General features: G+C 37.9%; 1 protein-coding gene across 1 annotated transcript in view; it reads right to left on the bottom strand.

Moving 5' to 3' along the window:
* The window catches only part of LOC135217537 (serine/threonine-protein kinase atr-like), a 796,062-nt gene that overhangs the window by 331,666 nt on the left and 438,986 nt on the right, over window positions 1–25,410 (bottom strand). Inside the window, 4 exon segments of the mRNA XM_064253504.1 lie at window positions 2,768–3,012; window positions 3,176–3,292; window positions 15,781–15,940; window positions 19,218–19,315. Of these exon segments, the coding sequence (XP_064109574.1) occupies window positions 2,768–3,012; window positions 3,176–3,292; window positions 15,781–15,940; window positions 19,218–19,315 (620 nt within the window).

Raw genomic sequence — 25,410 nt, 5'->3', positions numbered from 1 at the left:
TATTGGTGCCGATAACAGGTTAACTGAACATTTGTTAGGTATGTATCAACACCAATACTCTATTATTGGTGCCAATAACCAGAAATTGGCGCATTTTGGCACAGAAAATTGCCGATTTTCAGCGATTTTCACCGCTAGACAACCCCAATAAAACCAGATTGCAGAGAACCAAGGCCACCAATAACTGGGGACTGCCTGTATATATAAGGCTTCTGCTTGGTTGCGACACTGAACAGACAGGAAAATGTAATGGTAGTGCTGTTAACATCACCTGACACATTGGATTAAGGGGTACTGTGGAGGGATAGACTGAAGTAATTGCATTCAAGGTGAAAGGGCTAGAATAGTGAGCAGAATGGGAAAGGCTGGGAGAGCACTCTTATGCTTGGGAGGTTTCCCAACTATTATTGGCTCAAAAGTAACATCATACAGATCATTTCATTTATCACCTATGAGTGACTGATAGATAAACATCATGAGTACATCACAGAAGTTTTGAGGCTGGGAGAGCACTGCTTTGATAGGGAATTCAGCAATAATGTGAAATACAACACCATTTTGTTTATTACTGCCTCTGAGTGGTTGATAGAGATGCATCATGGGTGTGTCACATAAGTTTTGTTCTCTCACTGGCTGCTCCTCTCACTCCCTCCACTTCCGTTGCCTCTGATGGACAACTCCAACTGTGACAATGAATTGATGACTGCTTAAATTTGCAAACAAAATGAAAACAGAAGACAAAATTGTGATAATATAAGTATGTAATCAAAAGTATCTCCTGGCACCAAAGAGATAAAAAAATAAGGTGGCAACAGTCAAGTTGATTATACTGTTTTGGGTCGTAAGCTGCACGCACTCAATTGTCCTTAGTGGATTGAAGAAATGTGACTTCTGCTGGTACAGCACATTGATTACTGTGATTTTTTTAATGCATTTAGTTTAAAAATAATTTATTTTATACTTTTTTTCCAATTTCATTTTTCTTAATATTAAATAAGCTTTATTGAAGTTGACATATCAGCAAACTCAAAATTTTGAACAGATACACAACAGGTATAAATTGCCCAGTGATGTCTCAAAACTTTTCTTGTCAATTAGTGTCTAAATGTGTGTGTACACATGTACAAGTATACACTTGCTGTGTGTTTGCTAGCCTTTCTCTTTCTTTCTCTTGGTTATTCTTTATTGCAATTTATAAGGTATGCTGTGGTATACAAAAATTTACATATCCTTGCATCATCCAAAACGCATCATAAATCAACTTGGGCAATGATATATCATTCACTGAAACCTTGGGGAAACAGGTAATGCAATATTATTGATAAACTCAATTACATAAATCAAATTTTTTTAAAGGGATACAGTTGATCCCCTTATTCTTGGGGGATGCGTTACAGAACCCCCCTCCCCCTCCCCAAATAGCTAGAATGCGAAAATACTTAAAACCCCTATAAAAATGCTTTAAACTGCCTATTTTGTTAATTCAAACTCAAGAAAAACCAACTAAAAATGCTTATATACCTGGTTTTTCTAATAGTTTAATCACAAAAAGTGCATTTAATCGTGAAATAGATATGAAAATACAGTAATTTGTGGATATTTCTCACAAAAATACTGCAAATATGTAATTTTCCTGCAAATAATTGATATATATGGTCCATAGTGAAATCCGGAAATATGTGACTCTGTGATTACAAGAATTTCCCACGAATCATGGGTAGATATGGTCCTTAGAGACATTCGCAAATGCCAAGAATGCAAATACAGGGGTCCACTACATCAACTTCTGAAAAATAATCATGCACAATGCTAGCGAGACAATAATACAACTGCTTGCAGAAGTGCAAACTAGCAAGTAACGGGCTAATCAATGGAACTTTTACAATGTAAATTTAATTAAACAGCACTTGATCAAATTAACATCCCTTAACAAAATGTGATTAATAGAACTGTTAATCAATAATTATTTATTTACCAAAGGTTTCAAACAATGATCTATAATAGTCTAAGATATCTGCTAATGAAACGTTTTAGATGGTGTGAGGATAACATAAAATTCTGTGCCATTCAAAATAAATTACAATATTACTGTAATATATCTTTAATAAGCCCTGCACAACACTCGCACACACACAGACACGGAGAGAGAGAGAGAGAGAGAGAGAGAGAGAGAGAGAGAGAGAGAGAGAGAGAGAGAGAGAGAGAGAGAGAAATTTGTTAATTCCCCTATATCTTTTACATTCTGTATTCTGCACAGTTTGGTTTTTATTTTTGTAGTGAATCTTACCTGATAACATAGGAGTACAGTTCTAAACTGTATGTATACAGCACTCTACTAAACCTTTATCTTTTCCACGCATTCTGATTTTCATACACTAAGTTCATTGTGTGTGTGTAAGTCCTGTTGTGAATTGTGTTGTTTATTAACATATGCAGTACTTACTGTATAATGACATAACAGGAGGAAAAAGTTTGAGAAACTACTGCATTCCATTTGCAGAGGTTTTGCTTTATTGGCAAGCCTCCAATAACTGCATGGCCCTTGGTTGTATTAATGTGGAGAATTGAGGTAATTTGTAATATTTAGGAAATATTCTGTAACAAGGGTGTATGCCAGGAATGAAAAAATATTCCATGTTTACAAATATTAAGATTAAGATTAGTTACGGACTATTTTTATCTGTAAACAGTTTTTTTGCCTCAGTGTATTGCCATAGGGCCACATACAATAACTGTGCCAATGCAACCAAAATCAAATTTTCATTACTTGTACATTGTTGAAGATGAAATAAGTTTACTGTCTAAAAACCCCAAAATTCCCAGTAAACGTGGTGAGAGATATTCTGCAATTCCTTTCAAGTTTCCTGAAGATAAACCACTCTCAAAGTTCTTTTTAGATTTCTTAGTTGTATTCTCAGCACTTTCAAACTCAGCATCCCTCATGTGGGAAAATTCTCGCAGTACAGCAGCACGATGATCATGAAGACCAAGCACAAGTTCATTAACCTGATTCTGTAATTATCATATATGAAACCGGAATCAAATACTGTACAAGACACTACATAAATATATTAGAACAAATTTTGTATAAACATGATTTAGTTGGTCAGTGACAACACTGAAAAATATCAGAGAATTACACTTTCTTGACAATGATACATAAAAAAATACTCACTTGCACTGAACAACGTCTGATATTATGAATTGCTATGTCTGTTGTATCAGCGATGAAGTTCAATACAGTTACTTGCTCTTCTTCAGACAGATTAAAGACGAGGTATGGCAAGATGTGCTATGGAAATTAAATTTTTATTACTACATAATAAATCTAATTTTTAAATTTATCTTCATTTCTAACAATTAGATGATATATGATGATCAATTAGATGATATATGATGATAATAATACCCATTTCTTTAAAACTTGACACAGTTGGAATTATCATGCAGAAGCAAGTTTCCTACATATCTACTATGTGTTGTCATAAAATCAAAGAAATCCTGTCAACATAAAGGGTAAGGAAAATGTTGATCTGGTCTGCAAATAAAAAAAAATGGCTTAACATAGTAAAAACCTATTTATAGTAGCTGCTGTGAATACATACTCAAAGGAGTTACATTCTCATGGTTACCCAACCAGAGTTCCATATGACAGACCAACCAATTACAAACAATTCTTTTATATAGTTGGTCTTGCCCAGAACTGGGCAAGACCAACTATATAAAAGAATAGTGCTCATTGGCACATTGATAAAAAATAAAGGATTCAGGAGCAAGAGGGTTCTAACTCCTGTCCTGCGATGACTACATTGGCTCTTTAAATCCCATTTGCACAACAGTGTATGCCATCATCCTCATTCCACACCAGGTCTGTGCTATAAATGCTCACCCCAGTCCTACGCCTTTTCGTCAGGAAGAGCGGGTGCGTTTGAGGACACACATCAGCTACTAAAAAGTTTTTCTGTCAAAACTTGATTTTAGCATAGCTGCTGTTTGTCCTCATACGAGCTTATAAAAGAAATTGACAGGTGAAATGGCTTAGCTTCTAATAAATAAATCCCAACAACCCAGACTAATTTTTGGTCCAAAGTATAGTCACTGGTTACTAACCATTTTCTTTATTCTGGATACCCACAGGGTCTGGTAATAAAGAACAGGAAACAACACACAAAACAATATATATGTATTATTCTTTCTGGTTTGAAGGTGACTTATCTAATCATCTCAGGTCTGGCTGTGGGATTATTGCACCTTTCAAGCAATATCTCAGCATGACCACCACTCTCATGGCAATAGTGTTTCAGGATTTTATATTCATGAAGTCACAGGTTATCAACAGTTGTCTTCATTCCAGATACCCATAGTCTGGCAATAAAGAACATGAAATGCATGAACCTAAAAATGTACTTTCCCTTGTGGTTCTACGGTGAACCTCATTATATCAGGTTTGGCCGCAAGATTATTGCGCCTTCCCTGATTCAGCAATACTGCCTCTAATAACCACTCTGTACACCCAAAGACTTCTTCGAAGGAAACAATCTCGAAGAAAGTTAGCGATGCATGCACTTTTTGTATGCCATGCAACTTAGGAAAGGAGTGAGGGTCTGCCTTTTTAATGAGGGTCACTAAAATCATTCTCAGCCCATGTAGAGAGAGTGGTTTGTTTCTGCTAGTAAGAAAAATATTATCATCTGGCATGTTTGCCATAACATCTAGGTAAACCTTAAGTGCCAGAACCAGGCATAATATTTTATATGATATACCGAGTTCCTTTATCAGGAAAGGGGATTTTCCCTTTAAAAAAATCCTCACTCTTGGCCAAGACTGATACGTCAGGAGACAAAAGTAAATGTTGTCCTTGTCTAAGAGAGACCAGTACGCTAATCCGAGTTCCTGATGCCAAAGTAGTTAAGAAAACTGCCTTTCAGGGCATATAAGTTGTATTGGGCCCGTGAATTGAGGGGATGACAGGAATTTAAGAACTTTATTGAAAAAGATTGGGGGAACAGAATTAACATTTTCTATATTCTAATCAGTTCTAAACCAAATGGCAAGGGTTCCATCAATACTTTCTTGTATGCCATGATTTTGAAATAGGAGGGCAACTTTACCTCAAAAAATAATAAAATGTAAAACAGTTTTAGTAGATTTCAACCGGGCTCACAGAGTGGAGGTACCCTAACCACATTTTCCATACAGATTCAGATGTTGGATAGATGAAGTCTGTAGATTTTGCAATAGGTATCTAGTAATGTTAGGCAAATAATCTTCATAGCAGGCTAGATTTAGAATCCACAAGTGAAAGCCATGGCTCAGAAAGGAGAATGCTTAGATGACTTCCCCTACTGTCTAAGATACAACAACAGACAGAAATGGAATTTATTCTCTAGCCTGTTGTTGAAGAAAAGACCATGACTGTTTGACTAATTTAAAAGCCACTAGGCAAGCAGTTCCACTGAAAACCAGTGGATTGTTCAAAGCTTTCAAAATCTGTGACACTGAAGGAAAATGGTATGTCTCCTCCATTCATTCCTGTCTTTTAGGAATGCATAGCTACTGCCCTGAACATTCACGTTCGGAGACACATACACCGGATGTTGATGGTTCTGCACACGGAAACCGGTCCACTTCCGGATATAGTCACCACCCTACTTACAAAAATTCAAGATACAAACAGACAAGGTCACGAGTTAAAATTGTGTTCGGAACACTCAACTTTGCCATCCATGAGTTCAAAATTTTGCTCTGAGCGCCTGTCCTGCCTGGTTAGAATTTTTGCAAAGAACAGAAGAACATAAAGATAAAAATGAGACTGTTCCTTTAACCTGTTCCTTGATTATCCCAAGTATTCTCTACCATGTATTCTTCTTACAGTTACAAGAATACTTGCTCATGCTCATACAATATTCCTAATTTCTATCTTCCTGGTTCACCTCATTCTTTGATGAATTTCAATTTTCTATACAGTAGGGCCTCGTTAATCGCGGGGGATAGGGCCCAGAACCCCCCGTGATAAGTAAATACCCGTGTTATCCTGGTACCCCCCCTAAAAATTGCTTTAAACTGCCTACTTTAATAATTAACCCACCCAAGACCACTATTTCAATGTTTATAATTGCCTACTTTAGTTCAAGCACCAAATATGTCTTTAACTATCACCTTAAACTAAATTCAAGACAGTTTCAAAGTTATTCTTTCCTATCTTCAATTTCCCCTTCATCAGATCAGCAAACAAAAGTATATTACCTAACAATTCCTTTCTATTTTCATGATTTGGCTGCTGCACCAAACTAAAAGTACATAGTATATCTATTTCATGAATGAACATATTTATGATAAAAAAACATGATTTACTGAAATTATTACAGCACCGAAATATAATATTAATGTATAAACAGCAAAGTAAAGCAATAAAAATCTATTTTTGTCTTTTGTTTACGTTCAGAATCAGCTGATGGATGTTTATTACCAAAAGAATTATTTTGGAAAACAATTTAGTTGCTAAAAGAAACTAATTTATTAATGGAATTATTATTATTATTAACTTTGTACATAATAGTTTATGATATTATGATACAGTAATTCATATTTCATTGAGAGAGAGAGAGAGAGAGAGAGAGAGAGAGAGAGAGAGAGAGAGAGAGAGAGAGAGAGAGCAGCTTAGGACGAGAGTAGCTTGAGAGAGCAGCTTAGAACGAGAGTAACTTGAATAGCTTGAGAGAGCAGCTTAGAACGAGAGTAACTTGAATAGCTTGAGAGAGCAGCTTAGGACGAGAGTAACTTGAATAGCTTGAGAGAGCAGCTTAGGACGAGAGTACTGTTGACTATCTTAGCTCGAGAATAACATGATGAAATTTGTATTTTAAATATTTTTATGGTGATAAGAAATGAAACATTGATAGTGATAAAATATTCTCTTGTATACTGTTATATAATATGTGATAATCATTGAGTCAACTATAAAAGTTGTATTGAAGCACAGTTTTGTAAATCACAGAAAGAATAAAAATATGGCTACACATGCATCTAGAAATGTCGGGGACCGTCTTGTTCTTTTATTACGATAATAATAGATCAGTATTATAGTTTTTTCTGTTAGTGATAAGAGAGAGAGAGAGAGAGAGAGAGAGAGAGAGAGAGAGAGAGAGAGAGAGAGAGAGAGAGAGAGAGAGAGAGAGAGAGAGATTTTGCTATTTACATTCATAGTATTTGAAAATTTGTAAATGAGTTTAACCTAAAAATGCATCTAGTCATGAAAAGAAGAAGAAAACAGTAATTAGTGAATCGTAATTAGTGAATCTTGCTCTATGATAAAATTCGAGATTTCGTTAATTTTCCGGAATATACGTAGTATTTGGGCTCCACCAAAAAAGTAAGTACGTAAAGTGATTTATGACAGAGTTTAGAGGATACTTACGTAAAAATACATCGGTAGTTTGTAGAACGGTGACGTCACGGTGGTCATACGTATTTTTTTCATGAATGAATATACATTTATGATAAAAAAAATAGTTACTGTACTGCTCAGAGTACCATACTGTAATATTAATGTAATCACATCAAAATAAAGTAATCATTGCATACTGTAAACATGTAAAGTGTATTTTTGTCTTTTGAAAAATGCATTCCCCAAGGAATTATTCCTTGAAGAGACTTTTTATTATGAAGATATGCCAATACGTAATATATAAGATTTGCATTTTATTATGAATATATGACAATAATATATAAGGTAAAAATGGTTTTATTACGTTTACACTTTGTCACCAATCACAAACAACAATACGATAATCTATGACAATTATCGTTTGTATGACTGCAGTGTTCAGAGAAGTTGATTATGTTATACCAAAACAATAATGAAGTTCGAATTGAAAATTTATGTTTTCCTAAATGTTATTACTACTGTAATTACACTACGACTATTAACATTTCTAAAAGGTTAAGAATGACAAAGGTGCTGTGAAGTGTAACTCAATGTTTACATTTCTGCTGGCCGCTCAACAAGTTGATGTCAATGATGTGGAATTATTCCATGAATAGGCTATATATTATGAAGATATGCCAATAATATATAAGGTGAGAATGGTTTTATTACCTTTATTGTCAGTTAATACCATAATGTGAATCTGTTCATGCATTTGCTGGTTATCGGAACCGGACAAGGCTTAGCCTACCACGGACAAGCCTGCGATGCTGTGATTCATACCAGCAATATAGACTGAGAAGTGTCCAAGGAAAAACCCGTGATTAACTGAATCCGTGATTGCTGATCCGCGACTAAGCAAGGCCCCACTGTATTTCCTCTCCCTACAGGAAATATTTATTATGTATTTATCTCAATTGATGGAGGTGTGCACTGTTTACTTTACAAACTTCCAATGTCAGATGTTCCTGTGAAATTATCTCCAAGTTCATAACTTCCAAAACAGGGAAAAATACTAAATCTAGATTTTATTTTCACCTTCCTAACATCCAAATAATCTTTATATCACAGCACAGTTTTAAAATACAGGCAGTCCCCGGTTTAGTGGCGTCGCACCAAGTTGAGTTCCAGTTATCGGCGCCATAAGGTGTCTTATGGCACACTATAACATATCTAGCAGAGGTGCCACAATGGTGCTTATGGTGCCAATAACCGGTTAACGGCGCCATAAGCGCCATTATGGTGCATGCCATAAATTGCTGAGTTTCAGTAATGGCTGTTTTCGGTTATTGGCACCCCCTCGGGAATGGAACCCCTGCCGATAACCGGGGACTGCCTGTATAGTGAAAAAAAAGTACAATCTATGACATTTGAATTAACTCAGGCATGTAATCATAAACAAAAAAATCAAACACTACATATTAAAAACCTACTTCTGAACAATTGAAAATACAAATAGCTGTCCAGAAACTTGTTCATAAGTGTGGTAGTGTCTTGATATGACATTGCCAGTATACTGTCTAGGACAAACAAAATATGGATTCCTTAAGGAGGTTCCAATTTTCAGAGGTGGAAAGACAGCCAGTAGCTGCATGACACTCATATGACACTCTCAGAATAAGTGACTACTTCCCCCTAGAAATCCTCCCAATGGCCTCACGAACCTGTCAAGGATGCATATGTATTATTACTTGTGCAAATGGTGGAGTCAGGTCAGTCTGTTTGCCTGAGAAACCTTCCAGCATGGACAGAGTACCTTCAACACCTTCCCAATCTCAGATGAAGGCAATTGCAAAGCCTTTTTCTGGCATGTGAGACCAAGACTGTTTAAATCTTACTGATAATCTCAGGATTAGATCTACCACAGAACCAATCTGTAACAGGCCCAGACTTCAATCCAATGGTTATCTTGAAAACCTGAGCTGTGCAAGGAGTTTCCTCAGGACTTTTTTTTTCTGGTTTGAGTGCTATTGGGAAGATACAGCTGGCTGTGAAGAGTATCTCAACAAAGTCCCAACCTCAGAAAAAGTCTGCTGGATGTAAAGTGAGCCTTGTTCCTATTAAGAAACCTTTTGACTAGAGTGTTGACTACCATCTCAGGTTTCATCAGCACACTTCTCTGGTGGCTCCCCAGATTAGCTAATCATCTAGGTGGCCCATCAGTTACATTCCTTCATACCAGTTGGACCTCTGGAAGAAAGCAGCCTGCTCTCATCATCCAATCTGATTTAAACAGGGATATAAACACCCAATTAAACTTCTTGTAGGGCTTGAGTTTTTTACTGCCCTGTTCCCATGACCTATGATATTTTATGAGAAAAACCTATCCATGCCCTGGCAGACTGTGCAGCCTCTCAATCCTCTAGTTTAAAGGATACAAAATTCTAAATCCAGGACAGACCTAAATTCCGCTTAGGAGTCATGGATAGCATCTCTGATCTGATGATCCTCAGTGGCATGGTCATCCTGGAATTCTGAAAGTACTGCAAGAAATATTTTTCATTACGGAAGTCTGCAGGATCTGATGAGCCAAGGCAGTTGTATCACCACTGCCTGGCAGTACAGAATGCATAGCAAGTGGAATTTCCTATCAGGGGAACCTGCATGAAATGATGACCAAAAGCATTGTGTCATCACTGCCTGGCAATAAAGAAAATACAGCAAGATGAATTTTCCTATCAATTAATCCTGAATGAACTGATGAGCCAAAGCAGTTGAATCATCACTGCCTGCAGTATATAAAATACAGCAAGTGTATTTTCCATCAGGAAAAGCCTGCATGAACTGACTGAGATGAGGCAGTTGTATCACCACTGCCTGGCAGTAAAGAAGTCCAGGATAACTCACTACCCCCCTAGAAGGTATACAGACACTTCGGATGGGATTGGGTGGACCCTGATGCAACAAGGGAAAAAGCAAGATTCTCATCCGAAGTAACTCTCTCATGTGAAGCAGAGGGCTATCCCCTAGATCCATTGGATTCAGAAGGGAAATTTCAGTGGCTATATCCACTTCACGTTGGGTATCAGTGATCTGTTTCCATCAAAGGAGTTGAATTGTGAGTTCCTAGAATCCACTGCTCTTAGAGTATTGACCAAAATAGTGGATTATACTTCGAGAGAGATGGAAACCCACTGCCAAAGTTCTGCTTGAATAGTGGACGTTAGTCTCTATCTTCTCTACTCCAATTGAAACCCATAACTCTTAGACAACTTAAAAATGAGCTCTTTCCCCATTTATACTTGCTGCCAGGAACATGCTGCATATTCCACACATGTCCAGCTAGCAACCAAGAACTCCTTCAATTCTTCAGGGCCTGGCTCATTGCATGTAGCATTGAGCCCTTTCCGCGGGCAAAAAGCAGGGTGAGTTTGCTGTGGCGCAGGTAATGTGTAAGGTCCTGCATAATAGTAGCCAAGTAATGATAAAATGAGCAAGTGTTTAATCAAAAAGCTACCTAAAGTTGGCTACGTATATCAGTGTAAAGGTAGTAAACACTTCAAATTAACACAAGCCTACATGGCCACAAGTATGTGTTCATAGTATGATGTAAGGCAACATGATCAATAAGGTCATGTCCATATATGGCCTAGCAGTAATGTATTAAAATATTAATTCACAATTGCTACACTAACACTGCCTTAAAGGATTTACTCAAAAATGCTTATAACTCAATTAAGACAAAACTAAATGGATAGCCATACTATATATTTCTACATATGTCATAACTTTTGATTATCCAGTCTATTCCCGAGCCCCAGGTTATGTACCTATAGGATACAATTGTTGTACATAATGAAAATTAACACAGTAGACCCCTGTATTCATGAGGGTTGGGTACCACACTCCCGCGCAAATAGCTAAAATCTGCGAATACTTAAAATCCCTCTAAAAATGTTCAAAAATGCCTATTTTGATAGTTAAAACACCAGAAAACTCAAAAAATGCTTATACCTGAATATTTTAAGTTTTATCACAAAAGTGCATTGTCACAAAAATAAAATACAGTAATTTGTGAATATTTCTAGGTGAAAAATACTGCGAATAGGTGAATTTTCACCAAATAATGGGTATATACAGTATGTGGAAAAATCCGTGAATAGGCAAGTCCATGAACCTCAAGAACACGAATAGGGGGGTTTATTGTAATTATTGGAATTACTGTAGCAAAAATATATGAAATCAGTATCTCAAGATTTTAAATAGTTTAGCAAAGCTCACCATTATGAAAAGGTACTTTTGTATTCTTTCAGGAAAGACAACAATTTTCTCAACACTTGTGACGTCACTACTGGCGGAGTAGTAATACCTGTTGGAAATACAAATCTGCATGAACATATTTCCTTTAACACTTGCCAAAAAACACCAATATTAAGGATAACTGAGGAACAGTTACTACCAGATAACCATTTAATTAATTATAAAATACTACAAAGGAAATACGTACTGGGATTTGTAAACACCAAGGCTTATAAGTTAAGCATGATTAGGAACTACAATCACATCTATGTATCAAACCTTAATGCTAATTATCACTTTGTTAAACCAGAAGTAACAGCACAGCAATTACAGCATGGCCTGCTGATCTACTCCTAACTTCTCACCTTGCAAGAGGCCTACTGGCTCCCAATTTAGACAAATACAGTAAGCCTACCTGTTAAAATTTGAATGAACTAAAACTTTTCACTAGGTCTTGAAATTAATTACATACTTAGCTTGAGTGGTGTTATGCTAATCAAAACATACGTATCTGAACACAATTTCTGGAGCAAACCCTGGGGATTAATGAACTCTTGGACAGAGTGTAATGAGGAAGATGGCCAGCACACACTGTTGTCACGTCTGTGTGAATGGGATGTAGGGAGCTGAGGCAGTTGTTGTAGGACAGGGGATAGAGCCTTCCTGTCCCAACTCCTTTACATATTCTACCACAGTGCCAACAAGCACTATTCTGGCTGAGACCACCTAAAAGCAAATTCTTTTGATTGGTCTGTCTTATGGTGCCATGGGGGGACCATGAGTGTAACTCCTTTGAGGACAAACAGTGGCTACACTATCAAAAATATTAATTATAATTTAGCCCATTCTGTGGTCACCAAATCATTTCAAATGCTTCAGTCCCATTTATAATTTACAATAATAATTTACAATAAATAAAGCAAACAACAATTAGACATTAGGCTTACACATGCACAGGTTAATCTCCTGGTCCAAAGCAGTCAGGAGAGTAAGTATTCAACAGTCAGTCTTTCAGTATGGATTGCTTTTTAAATAAAACTTATTTTTCACACATAACCAACATCATATTAGCCAACACTTGTATTCATGAATCCCAGACATGTCATTTCTGAACATAATACAGATCATCTGCCCAATGACTGACAGCATTACACAGGCAAACTATGGCCCTTAAAGTTCCAGGTAAGAGCCTCACTTTCTCTTACAGTCTAAATTATTGCTAAGGGAAAAAGAGCAGGGCTGGGAAGTGAAATCATTTCTGTATATGCTGAGCTTATATATAAAAAAATCAGTTGTGTTTAACGATTTTTTTCTACTTGGAAAACCATAATCTACATCAACACAAATTACAATTTAATGAATACACTTAAAAATTGACTGGAATGACAAGTCAGGTAAAATGCTTAAGGAACTGAGACTGGCAAAAAAAAAAACCGATGCTCAACATTCATAAACTGAGATACAGTACCCAAACAGAAGAATTACATGCCTGATGCAATATTTACAAAATCCTAACAGCTTTCAGCTTAAAGGGGTAAGCAAGACCAGAGGAAAGGACAAAGACCTGTCATTAGCATTAAAGTGCCACAAGGCTCCACAAGACAAGCGTCTTGAACAGGTATAAGCTGTCTTTCCCTGGATGTACTACTCTCGCATACTGTAGTTACAAAGACCAAAAACTGCACATGATCATCCATAGATAGGCACTAGGATCTCAACTGCTAGTTTTGTTTGATTTTTCTTTGTGTTCATAATACCACCGATGATGTTTTTGCCTTTATCATTCTGATTATTTAGAAATTTCAGAGCATATTTTCTTCATAATTGAAGTATACATATTTATAAATGTTAGCTGTCCCACCACTATGGTTTTTATGAAGACAAGATATTATCACTGCAATCAAGAGTTGCCATTTAACCTTTCACATAATATACCTACATACTGTATTCATGTATGGTCTCATGCTTGAAAAATTCTAAGTTATTATCATTATCATCAATACAGTGTACTATTACTATTGTTGCCAATGTTTAAATGTAGCAGTACATTTCAATTTTATCTCTGTGCAATCTGTATTTCTGTATTGTACTGTATTTAACCTTATGTATCTCTGTATATATGATTTTCAGCAAAATTGATGATGATGATGATGATGATAATGACTAGAGGCAATGTGTGGGGAATTGAGAATGTCTGATACTGATGAGTTGTTGAGAACAACAATGTTCAGAACAATAAAAATTTTGCAAAAGATGTGAAGGGAGAGCTGGAACTTATAGGTAGGCTGGCATGAAATCATATCACAGACAAAGCTGTAGTATGTATGTTTCTGTGATTGTTTCAAGACAAAGTACAACCTCATGGGAAAGAAAATGCATTATAAGCAGAGAGTAGAGGCCTTGAGTTTGTAGATGATACAGTAATGACTGGAAATAGTGATCTGAAACTGTATAAGCTGGTACATAAAAGAGTTAAACAGCCTTTGCAAGAGGGAAAAGGTGAGAGTAAATGTGAGTATGAGTAATGTAGAGGATAAATGGATACCTGAAGACATTACAATGAATATTAATAAGGATGGTGCATTAATAAAGCTTAGGCAATACTCAGGCAGGTTGTAGATGCAATGGATCTGAATAAGGTATTTACAAGCCATGTCTTTTGTAAGAGATCCATCAACAAGGTAGGCTTAAATATAAATAAAATATATAAAGAAATTTTCACCACCCTTCTTCTGCATAAAATTACTCAACATCCTCTCTTCCACTTAGTCTCTGCATGATCAGTGACCTTGTTAAATGATTAATAATGTAATCTTTACATAAAAACAAAGAAGCCACAGGAGACGCTATCTCACTCATATCCCCTGACAAACATCAGGGTGCTTCGTGGCCGTCTGCCTCCGACGGCTCGATCCCGAACAGTCAGCAGGAGAACGAGACCGCCTCACTCATTCTCTGCTTGCAGATCTAGAGCGGGAATCTCGCCTATATCTCCAAGATGAAGGCTCTCTCAAAACCGAGCTCACTTCCTCTCCATGACGATTAATATCGTCTCCAGCGACCATCGGAGAATTCGGCCTTGATCCTTCATTTAGGCGGACAACGCCTTCCACCAACGTATCAGACGAGGTTGCCAACTCGCGATTTTTCGACCTTTTAACAGGAGCCTTATCATCTTTTCTCCGTATTTTAAACGGTCTTACAGGTGAAACCAGTATCTGTGCTCTATCCTTTGCTGCACTTTTCGCCCCCAGCGCCGATTTCGCCAATGACACTGTAGATTTACTTGACTCTTTATAGTTTCTACTGCAAATCCGCATCGGCCGTTATCCCATCGGCTGTAGACTCACTCGCTCGTTCAGACTCTTGCAAATGGCTTCGCCCACTGGCTTTGAGCTTATCAGCCACTGACTTCTTGCCTTTCTTGCTGACTGGGATGTGACTGTCCGGATTAGTAATTGTACATACATTTTCCCTGCACCTACTACACGTTGGATGAGGATCCATCGACTCCGAAGTTAGGAATCTTGAACAAGGAAAGCCACTGACTCCAGGGCATTTCCTTTGTCTCGTCTTTGAAACAGAAGAAGATCCTGACGGCGATACAAAACACTCCATCTCACCACTTACACACACTTACAGCTCACACCCACACTGAGCACACTCAGTAAAAGAGAATTAATAAGAAAAATGAAATCGAAATGGATAAAAATGGACAAACTAAAACCGGCTTTAAACAGATAGACAGAGAACACGTCATATCTTAAAGGCGGTAGAAAGATAACTGGCGGGTCGGTCATACGACCCTGAGGGCATTCTGGGTATACATGCCCAGTGACCTGGTATAGATGCCAATAGTCCCTGGATCGCACAAGTTAATTTTAATTCTAGTGGTTTCCAGCTTGGCGCTACTTAATCGTAATGTTAAGACCGAAGGTTTGTTTCGTATATGAACAATTAGAAATTATGCTACCTATACTATATTAAAATTTTGCATTATCCTTCCTGGATATCTATTTGGTTATTCTGCTTTTAAAATTAGAAGCAATAAAGTACTGTACACCATAAAAAGTTATAAGAGTTGAAAAACCAAAAGAAACACACTTCACACTTACCTGGAAATGGTCAATGAGGACATCTCTCAGACGAAGAGTCAAGCAAGCAGCTAACTCCTGGAGAAGGCTAGGCTTATTTTCCTGAGATGCTCGAACAACCAAGGGAGGCAGCAAATATCTTATCTGGCTAGTTATGAAGGAGCTAAATTTATTTTTCATCCTGGAAATATAATAAACATGCATCTTCTTAATTTATAAAAAAAAGTACTATACAACTGAAATCTGCACTGCAATATGCTACTTCCAATTGTAAACATCTTCACTTTACATTTAAATTGGCGTAATATTGGACTATCTGAAGCAGATCAATAATTCACTATTAATTAAGAAATAAACATCAGAAAACTTATTAAAAATTATGTTCAACCATGGAAAATAATTCAAAACTATCCAACAACTTACATTACTTTAACTTACTTTAAAAACAGATATAACTTCTTGGTAATACTCAGTTTTAACAGATATACTATAAATCCCAAAACCTCTAACTATGCACATATAAATATCAAGAAAACAACAATAAATTATAACAATTAAAATTTGCTCTAAAAATCTTAGATAAGGTAATTTCTTTACAAGCTGAAAATTATTTTCTTTATTCACATTATCAAAGATTTATGTTCACTTCATCCATCTGTTTGAAATACAATATTTCTCAGCTCACAAAACAATATGGAAAATCAGAAGTTTTTACCAAAATACACCTATCCCAAAAAAGGAATACCTGTATATACATATATAGTAAATTCTCTTGCATCTACAATTTAAGGAACCTGAGCTCTGAAGCATCAACACAACAAGTGCCACTAAAATAGAGAGAGAGAGAGAGAGAGAGAGAGAGAGAGAGAGAGAGAGAGAGAGAGAGAGAGAGAGAGAGAGAGAGAGAGAGAGATATTTACCTCTTTCTATAAAACAAATTTTATTGTGCCCATAATGGACAGTTTTTTTTCCAGACAAACAAACTAACTGTAGGCCCTAATTAAACAATCTGCCAGTTCAAGTACCCTTCTTGCATGTGTATATATTAAGCTGTCATTATACGTACATGGCCTCTTGGGCTCCTTTGTTTTCCCTCTTGTTCTTTCTAATCTTTCAGTTATAGTCTGAAATTCACTGCTACCAGGTACAAAACTTTTTGTTTTTTGTCCATGGCTACTTTTAAACACAAAGATATTATCTTGACTCTTGACTATCAATGGCATGTTCACTATGTTCACTAATGATGAAGCTGGGGAGGACTTTGAGGGCTTCAATACTCACCATTAGGTATCAGTCATGAATGAGTAGAAAAATTGATGATTCAAAACTACTTGAAAGTAGAAATCATTTCGCAGTTGGAAGTGGATTGAAATTCTCTGGTCCCCTTTCATTGAATGATGATGAGATTACTGAATTAGTGTTGGGGAAGATGAGACAGAAAATGCAGACAATGGAGAAGACAATCCACAACTGCAAGTATTGTAAGCCATGAAAGAAAGTTGATACCTGACCACTCATGGTGAAAGCATCATCTTAGCCACTGCAGTCTCCTCGACCTTCCATCTCCCCTACTCAAGAGTCCTCCCCAACTTCACTCCCATCCATATCATCTGCCTCCAATGGATAATGCTAATGGTGGCAATGAGTCAGTTAAATTTAGAAACAAAATTAAAACAAAAACGAAATTATAGTCTAAAATACTATATGAAATTATTTGAATGTTTGGGTAACAGTAAGATTTTATATGTTTAATCAAAGTTATATAAAATGTTGCATTTTGTTAGGTCCAAACGTAAGCCTGGTCGGGCCACCATGAGTGCATATGCATAAACATAAGGTCCATGTGCACATTTGCTTTGCAGTAGAGTGGTCGGCCAACTTCCTGTGCATTTGCTAATCACTCTCTCTCTCTCAATTTTTTAAAGAGAAATGAGAGCAAACACAAAGTAAGTGTGCAGAGTCTATGTCTGTGTCAGCTGTCTAATGCACTATTGGGTGTCTGTCTGCTGTAACATATGGATTTAAGCACTTTTCGCATTATACCGCAAGACTTAGGTGAGCATGGGATAATGTTTGGTTTACGATGTTAGAAATCACTTAATCATAACACTGAAAAATAGGTATTGTTTACTGATAATGAATGATGCAATGCCAGATACCAATGGAATTTGAAAAGGATATCTTTCATGCAACAAGCAAATTTGAATACATAAGCAGCAACTCTGGTCCCAAGGGTCCAGGTTACGAGGGATTTTACTGAACAGTAGATGCCCCCACCATATTGGCAGGGTTGGGGAAGACATGACGTTGAGAGGTTTATGCCCCTAAGTTTGCTAAGCCTTTAAGTTTGAACACTCAGGTGAGGACAACCCTACAACCTTTAATTGGATACAAGAAAAGGTTTTCCTCTTGACATAGGAAGAGAGGGAATTCTACTACATCCCTGAACGACATTTCGAGGGGATGTAGATCCCTCCCACTGCAACAATGAAGGAATACCTTCCATTTTCCCTGTTACAGACCAAGGGAAGAGGGCTTGAGGGGGCTGGCAATGATCAAAGCAACTTCTGAAAAACCTTATTTCTGAGGAATTGCTGGTTAGCCTCCATCCATGAAGATGGAGGGAAGCCACTGCCTGAAGTATCAGGCCATTGTGTTCTTACTTCAGCAGGGTGGGAGTAGGGGGAAGTTGCCTTGAGATCTTGGAAGTGTTGCAGTATCAGCCAAATTGCTCGCATCTCCAAGACACTACTTGTTGTTTACATTTTATTTTGTAAAACCATAATTGCAGCTCACACAAGATCAAAACAAATAAGAACTAAATTCAGTAACAAATTCTGCATATATTTGTTTTAAACATGTAAATTTACTGAGATCAAAGATTAAGTAACTTTTTGGGGTTATATGGTAAATGTGTTTTTTTCTTATATTTCTTTCTACTTTTCTTTGTAAATGTATAACTGACATACTACATAAAAGATAAGAACTAAAACAAACAGCAACCCCTGCGCATATCTATGAGCAAATAAATAAAAAGATGTCATGGGAGGAAGCGAAACACAACATGTCCCCCTTCAAGTCAAGATCACAACTAACTCCTGAACTGCCTACAATCACGATATGAGCCGGTCTCAAAGTTGTCATTAGTGAATATATGGACAATGGAAGTAATGGAACATCTTTACTGCCTGATTCCTCCAAATCAATGACACTTAATACTGATGCGCACCATGAATGAATCCATCCCCCCACCACCAAACACTTGTTATTGCTACTCATATGAGGTTACCTGACCACTAAGGGTTAAGATTAATCATATTACATTTTGTGTCCCTGCATAATCTAATAAATGTTTGCTTTTATGAATAATTATTATTATCCTAATTCTAATTCTTTTTTTTATAAATCTTTTCAATATAAATAAGTTCTCATTCACACTCGTATTTTAATTCTTATACCTTTTTGAGCCATTTGCAGAACTACTCCACTTGAAAATTTCTGCAACATAACTCAACATTACTCCAACTTCTCCTGGTTTGACGATTTCTACCAATACCTGTAAAATAATCAAGCTTTAAATCATACTTATGTAAAATATCACAATCATTTAAAAAATTACTGAAAATTATGGTACGTAAGTACACATTTTATAATAAAGTGGGAATATGGAAATTTTTTCCACCATCAAATAATGAATAAATGATTTATTATATAAAATCATGTTTACAGTATAATTAAAATTCACATGGCCATGAAAATAATCAAAATACAGTACATAGTTGGTAATATGTAAGATAATTTTCTAACAGGTGCATAAAAAAATGAGTGAACTTGTAAAAATCTTAACAAAAATATTGAGGAAATAAATGTTTTTATATAACTACATTACCAATAAGTAGTATTTTTATCTACAACTATAAGTCTAAACAGAACACTCTCAGTGCCTTACCAGATGGATAGCACTAAGTTTTTACAATATAATTAAGTTTTTAAGGAAATGCATTAACCATAAAATAGCCTTCAACTGTGTAGAATACATTCAGGTGAACAAAATAAGCATTTTAAAGACAATTACCTTGTACCAATACTTCGCTAACTCCCAAATCGTTAGATACTCAACTGATATTTATTCTTCAGGGTTGGAGTTCACCACTTGAAAAAGGAAACTTATTAAAGTTTACAATTTATTTTCATTTTTTAATAACTGATCTCTTCTTTTTGTATTTCCTATTATCCCTTATAACTTCTTTCATACGAACACCATATTCTTTGGAAGCTTAATTTCACGTCAATGGCCACTGTAGGCTTGCTTCATATAAACAGGTGTATATCTTCTCTAGTAATACTAATAATAATAATAGCATCAAACACAGATGAGACAGGATACAAATACCTGGGAATAATAAAAGGAAAGGGCATAAAACACCAAAAGATGAAGGACATGGTCAGGAAAAAATACACATATGCAGAGACTTGAGGCAATACTCAAGCCAAAACTCAATGTTGGAAATAAATTATAATGAAAGCCATGAACACATTAGTAGTACCATAATCAGATACAGGCCAGGAGAAGTGGAGTGGATGAAAGGCTGAACTCTGCAGCATAGACCAGAAAACTAGGAAGCACATAATAATACGTACACAAAGCACTACACCCAAGAGTAAATAAAGACAGACTATACATAACACAAAAGGAAGGAGGGAGAGGACTACTAAGCATAGAGCACTGCATCAACATCCAGAGCAGAGCACTGGGGCAATATCTGAAAACCAGTGAAGATGAGTGGCTCAAGAGTGCATGGGAAGAAGGACTGATAAAAAGTAGACGAAGACCCAGAAATATACAGAGACAAGAGAATGACAAAGAGAACTGAGGAATGGCACAACAAACCGATACACAGACAGTACATGAGACAGACTAAAGAACTGGCCAGCAATGAAACATAACAATGGCTATAGAGGGGACAACTCAAGAAGGAAACAGAAGAAAGGCTAACAGCAGCACAAGCTCAAGCCCTAACAACCAGATATGTTAAAAAAAAAATAGATGGAAATAACGTCTCATCCATATGCAGGAAGTGCAATATGAAAAACGAGACCAAAAACCACTAGCAAGCAAATGTCCAGCACTTGCACAGAGCCAGTACAAAAAGAACCATGATTCAGTAGCAAAAGCCCTCCAATGGAGCCTGTGCAAGACATACCAGCTAGCTTGCAGTAATACGTGGTACGAAAACCAACCTGCAGGAGTGATAGAAAACGATCTGTCAAAGATCCTCTGGGACTATGGTTTCAGAATAGATAGGGTGATACATGCCAATAGACCAGACATGATGTTGATTGACAGACTGACAGCATCAAGAAGAAAGTATCACTCATTGACGTTGCAATACCATGGGACACCAGAGTAGATCAGTAAGAAAGAGAAAAAACTGATAAGTATCAAGCCCTGAAAATAGAAATGAGAAGGAAATGGGATATGCCAATGGAAATTGTACCCACAATCATAGAAACACTAGGTACCATCCCGCTAGAAACAGCGCACATAGTCAGAAAAGTGATGGATTCCTAAGGAGGCAAGCATTCTATTAAGATAGTGGGATTCAGCAAGTTTATAATATCATCAGTTACAAGAAAATCCCCACACTATAAAAACCACTCTGTCGAATTGGATGACTGGAATGGGAAAATGAAGTTTTTATGTTAAAACAAAGTTTAATGTATACTTACCTGGCAGGTATATATATAGCTATATTCTCTGTTCCACCTGGCAGAAATTTTCAAAACTCGCGGCAAATGCTAGTAACCTATTAGTAGTTCAGGCAACCACCACCCCGTTACCGTGGCGCTAGCGCTAGGAACCGTTCCCAATTGGGCCAGATTTTCTCTGAACCCTGTCTCCTGAGGGGAGGCGGGTGGGAATTAAATTATTATATATACCTGCCAGGTAAGTATACATTAAACTTTGTTTTAACATAAAAACTTCATTTTAATGTATGACACTTACCTGGCAGGTATATATATAGCTGATTGACACATTTGGAGGTGGGTCAAAGACAGCAACATTATTAGAGTATAAAAATATTATTAAAATATTATTAAAACTCTAGGTTCCTTACCTGCTAAGGTAGCTGACTTCATAGGTCCTGCCTCTAAGCCTGCTTAAACCTTAGGAGCTCTCAACAAGGAAGTGTCCTGTATGTTGAAGAAGCTAAGACTGGAACTGACAACTGGACGTGACCAATGTGTTGACAGAACCGTACAGCCCTCTTATGCCACGGCATTCAAGCTAGTAATAGATCATTTACCTGAACTACACACACACCATCACAAGATAATACTAACAAGACTGATAAAAATACCGAACTTTTCTCAGACCACCAAAAACACAAACACCATCACCTAATAAAATCACTAGCTTAAAACGAAGGTTATGGGGTAGTAACTCCTTTGCCCAATACTGTACCAGAGGACACGTATGGACCTAGCGTCTGACAATTATCAAAGGTTGTCTGAATATCTCTAAGATAATGAGATGCAAATATTGAATTAGTTCTCCAATATGTGGATTCAATAATTTCCTTGAGGGATAAATTCTTTTTAAAAGCTAATGAAGTCACAACTGCCCTGACTTCATGAGCCTTCACTTTCAAAATACCAAAGCTCTGCTCTTGACACAACATATGAGCTTCTCTAATCAACTCTCTCATGAAGAAGGCTAGAGCGTTCTTCGTCATGGGTCTACTGGGGGGGGTCTTTAACTGAACACCACAGAGCATCAGAATTCCCTCTGATATCTCTTGTTCTTTCCATATAAAAACCGCATGCTCTCACTGGGCAGAGAACTCTTTCTTGCTCGTGACCCACTATCTCAGACAGACCCAAAACTTCAAAGGATCTTGGCCAAGGATTAGCTGGATTCTCATTCTTGGCCAAGAAACCTTCTTGGAATGAACACACTGCGTTGCCATGTCTCCATCCCACCTTCTTCGATATGGCCTGAAGCTCACTAGCTCTTTTAGCGGTTGCCAAAGCTACTAAAAAGATAGTTTTCTTAGCAACATCTCTCAGAGAGGATTTCTCTAAGGCTCGAATTTGCTAGAAGTTAAATACTTCAAGACCACATCGAGGTTCCAAGCAGGTGGCCTGCATTGTGGTTGTTTCTTCGTACCAAATGACCTAATCAGATCTCTAAGGTCTAAGTTATTCGAGATGTCTAGATATCTGTGTCTAAACACTGAGGTTAGCATACTTTTATAACCTTTGATTGTCGAAACTGACAAGCCCAATTCCCTTCTCAAGTATAGAAGGAAATCTGCGATTTGGGTCACAGAGGTACTGGATGAAGACACTTTCCTGTTCTTACACCACTTCCGGAAATTCTCCCACTTCGACTGATAAACTGTGATTGTGGAGGTTCTTCTGGCTCTAGCCACTGCACTGGCCACCTCTCTAGAATAATTCCCCTCGCTCTGACAAGACGTTTCGATAGTCTGAAAGCAGTCAGACCCAGAGCGAGGGTATTCTTGTGAAACCTGTCGAAGTGGGGTTGTCTGAGTAAATCTACTCTTAGCGGAAGAGTCCTTGGCATATCTATTGTCCATTCCAGTACCTCTGTGAACCAACTTTGGGCCGGCCAAAACGGGGCTATTAAGGTCATCCTTGTTCCTTGGCTCTCCCTGAACTTCTTCATCACTTTCCCCAGTACCTTGAACGGAGGAAAAGCGTACACATCTAAGTTTGTCCAATCCATCAGGAATGCGTCGACCGCCACTGCTTCCTGGTCTGGAACCGGAGAGCAATAGGTTGGTAACCTTTTTGTTCTGGCTGTCGCAAACAGATCTACTACCGGACGGCCCCACAACTTCCACAGGCTCTGGCAAACCTCCATGTGCAACGTCACTCCGTCGAGAGAAGTTGTTCTCTTCTGCCTCAACAGGTCCGCACTCACATTTTTCTCTCCTTGTATAAACCTGGTGAGCAGCACGACCCTTTCCCTTCCTTTCTTCCGCCCAAAGCAGAACTTCCTTTGCCAGCTTGTAAAGGGGAAAAGAATGAGTCCCTCCTTGTTTGCGGATGTATGCCAGAGCCGTGGTGTTGTCCGAGTTGATCTGCACTGTCTTGTCTCGAATCAACTCTCTGAAGTGCTTCAAGGCCAAGAAAATTGCCATCAGTTCCTTCCTGTTTATGTGCCAACTTGTTTCTTTCTTGCTCCAAAGTCCCGACACCTCTTGAGGTTGCCTAATGTCGCTCCCCAACCCCGCAGTCGACGCGTCGGAAAACAAGACGAGGTCTGGGCTCTTCTGCTGAAGCGACATCCCTCTTGCTAACCTGCCTGGAGTTAGCCACCACTTTAATTCCTCCTTTACTTCGGCAGGAATTAGAACTGGAAGGAATCCGGTTGCAATTTTCTTGGCCATGATCCTCAGGAAAAACTGTAGAGGTCTCATGTACAGTCTTCCTAAAGAAATGAACCTCTCTAGCGAAGAGAGTGTGCCCAGTAGACTCATCCACTCTCTGCTGAGCATCGGTCTTTCTTTAGAAAGTCCTGCACCTTCCGAATGCATTGGGCTTGCCTTTCGGGGGACGGAAAAGCCCGAAAAGTCACTGACGATATCTGAATCCCCAAATAAACTATCTGTTGTTGGGGATTCAATTGAGACTTTCCCATGTTTACCACCAGACCTAGGTCTTTTGCTAAGTTCAATGTTTGATTCAAGTCCTCCAGACATTGACTTCTTGATTGGGATCTTATCAACCAGTCATCCAGATAAAAAGACACTCTGATCCCTCTTAAATGCAACCATCTCGCCACATTGGACATCATCCTCGTGAACACTTGGGGGGCTGTGCAAAGGCCGAAGCACAGGGCCTTGAACTGAAAGACCCTGTCCTGAATCACAAACCTTAAATACTTCCTGCTTCCTGGATGAATCGGAATATGAAAGTATGCGTTCTTGTAACTCCAGGGTCACCATTCCAGTCCCCTGGACGTACCGCTGCCAGTACTGAATCGTTCGTCTACCATAGTGAACTTGGTCTTTTCTACGAAAAGATTCAGTTGACTTACGTCCAGAAACTGACCTCCAACCTCCCGAGGACTTTGCAACCAGGAACAACCGGTTGTAAAATCCCGGAGATTCGTGATCCAGAACAGGCTCTATGGCTCCTTTCTCTAGCATGGAAGCTACTTGCTCCCACAGAGCCGCTTTCTTCACTAAATCGTTGTAATTTCCCGAGGGCTCTCGGAGATGTTGCGAGAGGAGGTCTCTTCAAGAAAGGAATCTGTTTACCCTTCCCGAGCTACGTTGACAGCCCAGGGATCTGCCTTCATGTTCTGCCAAACTTCCCAAAAACCTTGAAGTCTGGCTCCCACTGTCGTCTGGAGGACTGAAATCTCATTCTTTAGAGGTGGTCTTGGCTCCTCTTTTAGTGGGTACTCTCTTACCCCTAAAGGCGGGTCGAGCGAATGTTCTGCCTCGAAAGGGCTGTTGCGAAGGCCTAGTTTCCTTTGGAGTTTTCTTAACCAAACTTGGATGGTAAGAACTTCTTAACTGAAGACGAGAGAAGATCTTGAGTGGCCTTCTGAAAGGGAGAGAGCTATATCCCTAATCACCTCTGAAGGAAACAGCTGTTTCGAAAGGGGAGAGA

Source organism: Macrobrachium nipponense, chromosome 7 (assembly GCF_015104395.2).
Source record: "Macrobrachium nipponense isolate FS-2020 chromosome 7, ASM1510439v2, whole genome shotgun sequence".
Classification (NCBI taxonomy): Eukaryota; Metazoa; Arthropoda; class Malacostraca; order Decapoda; family Palaemonidae; genus Macrobrachium; species Macrobrachium nipponense.
Note: the sequence above shows the minus strand (reverse complement) of the source record. Positions and strands in the feature narration are given on the sequence as shown.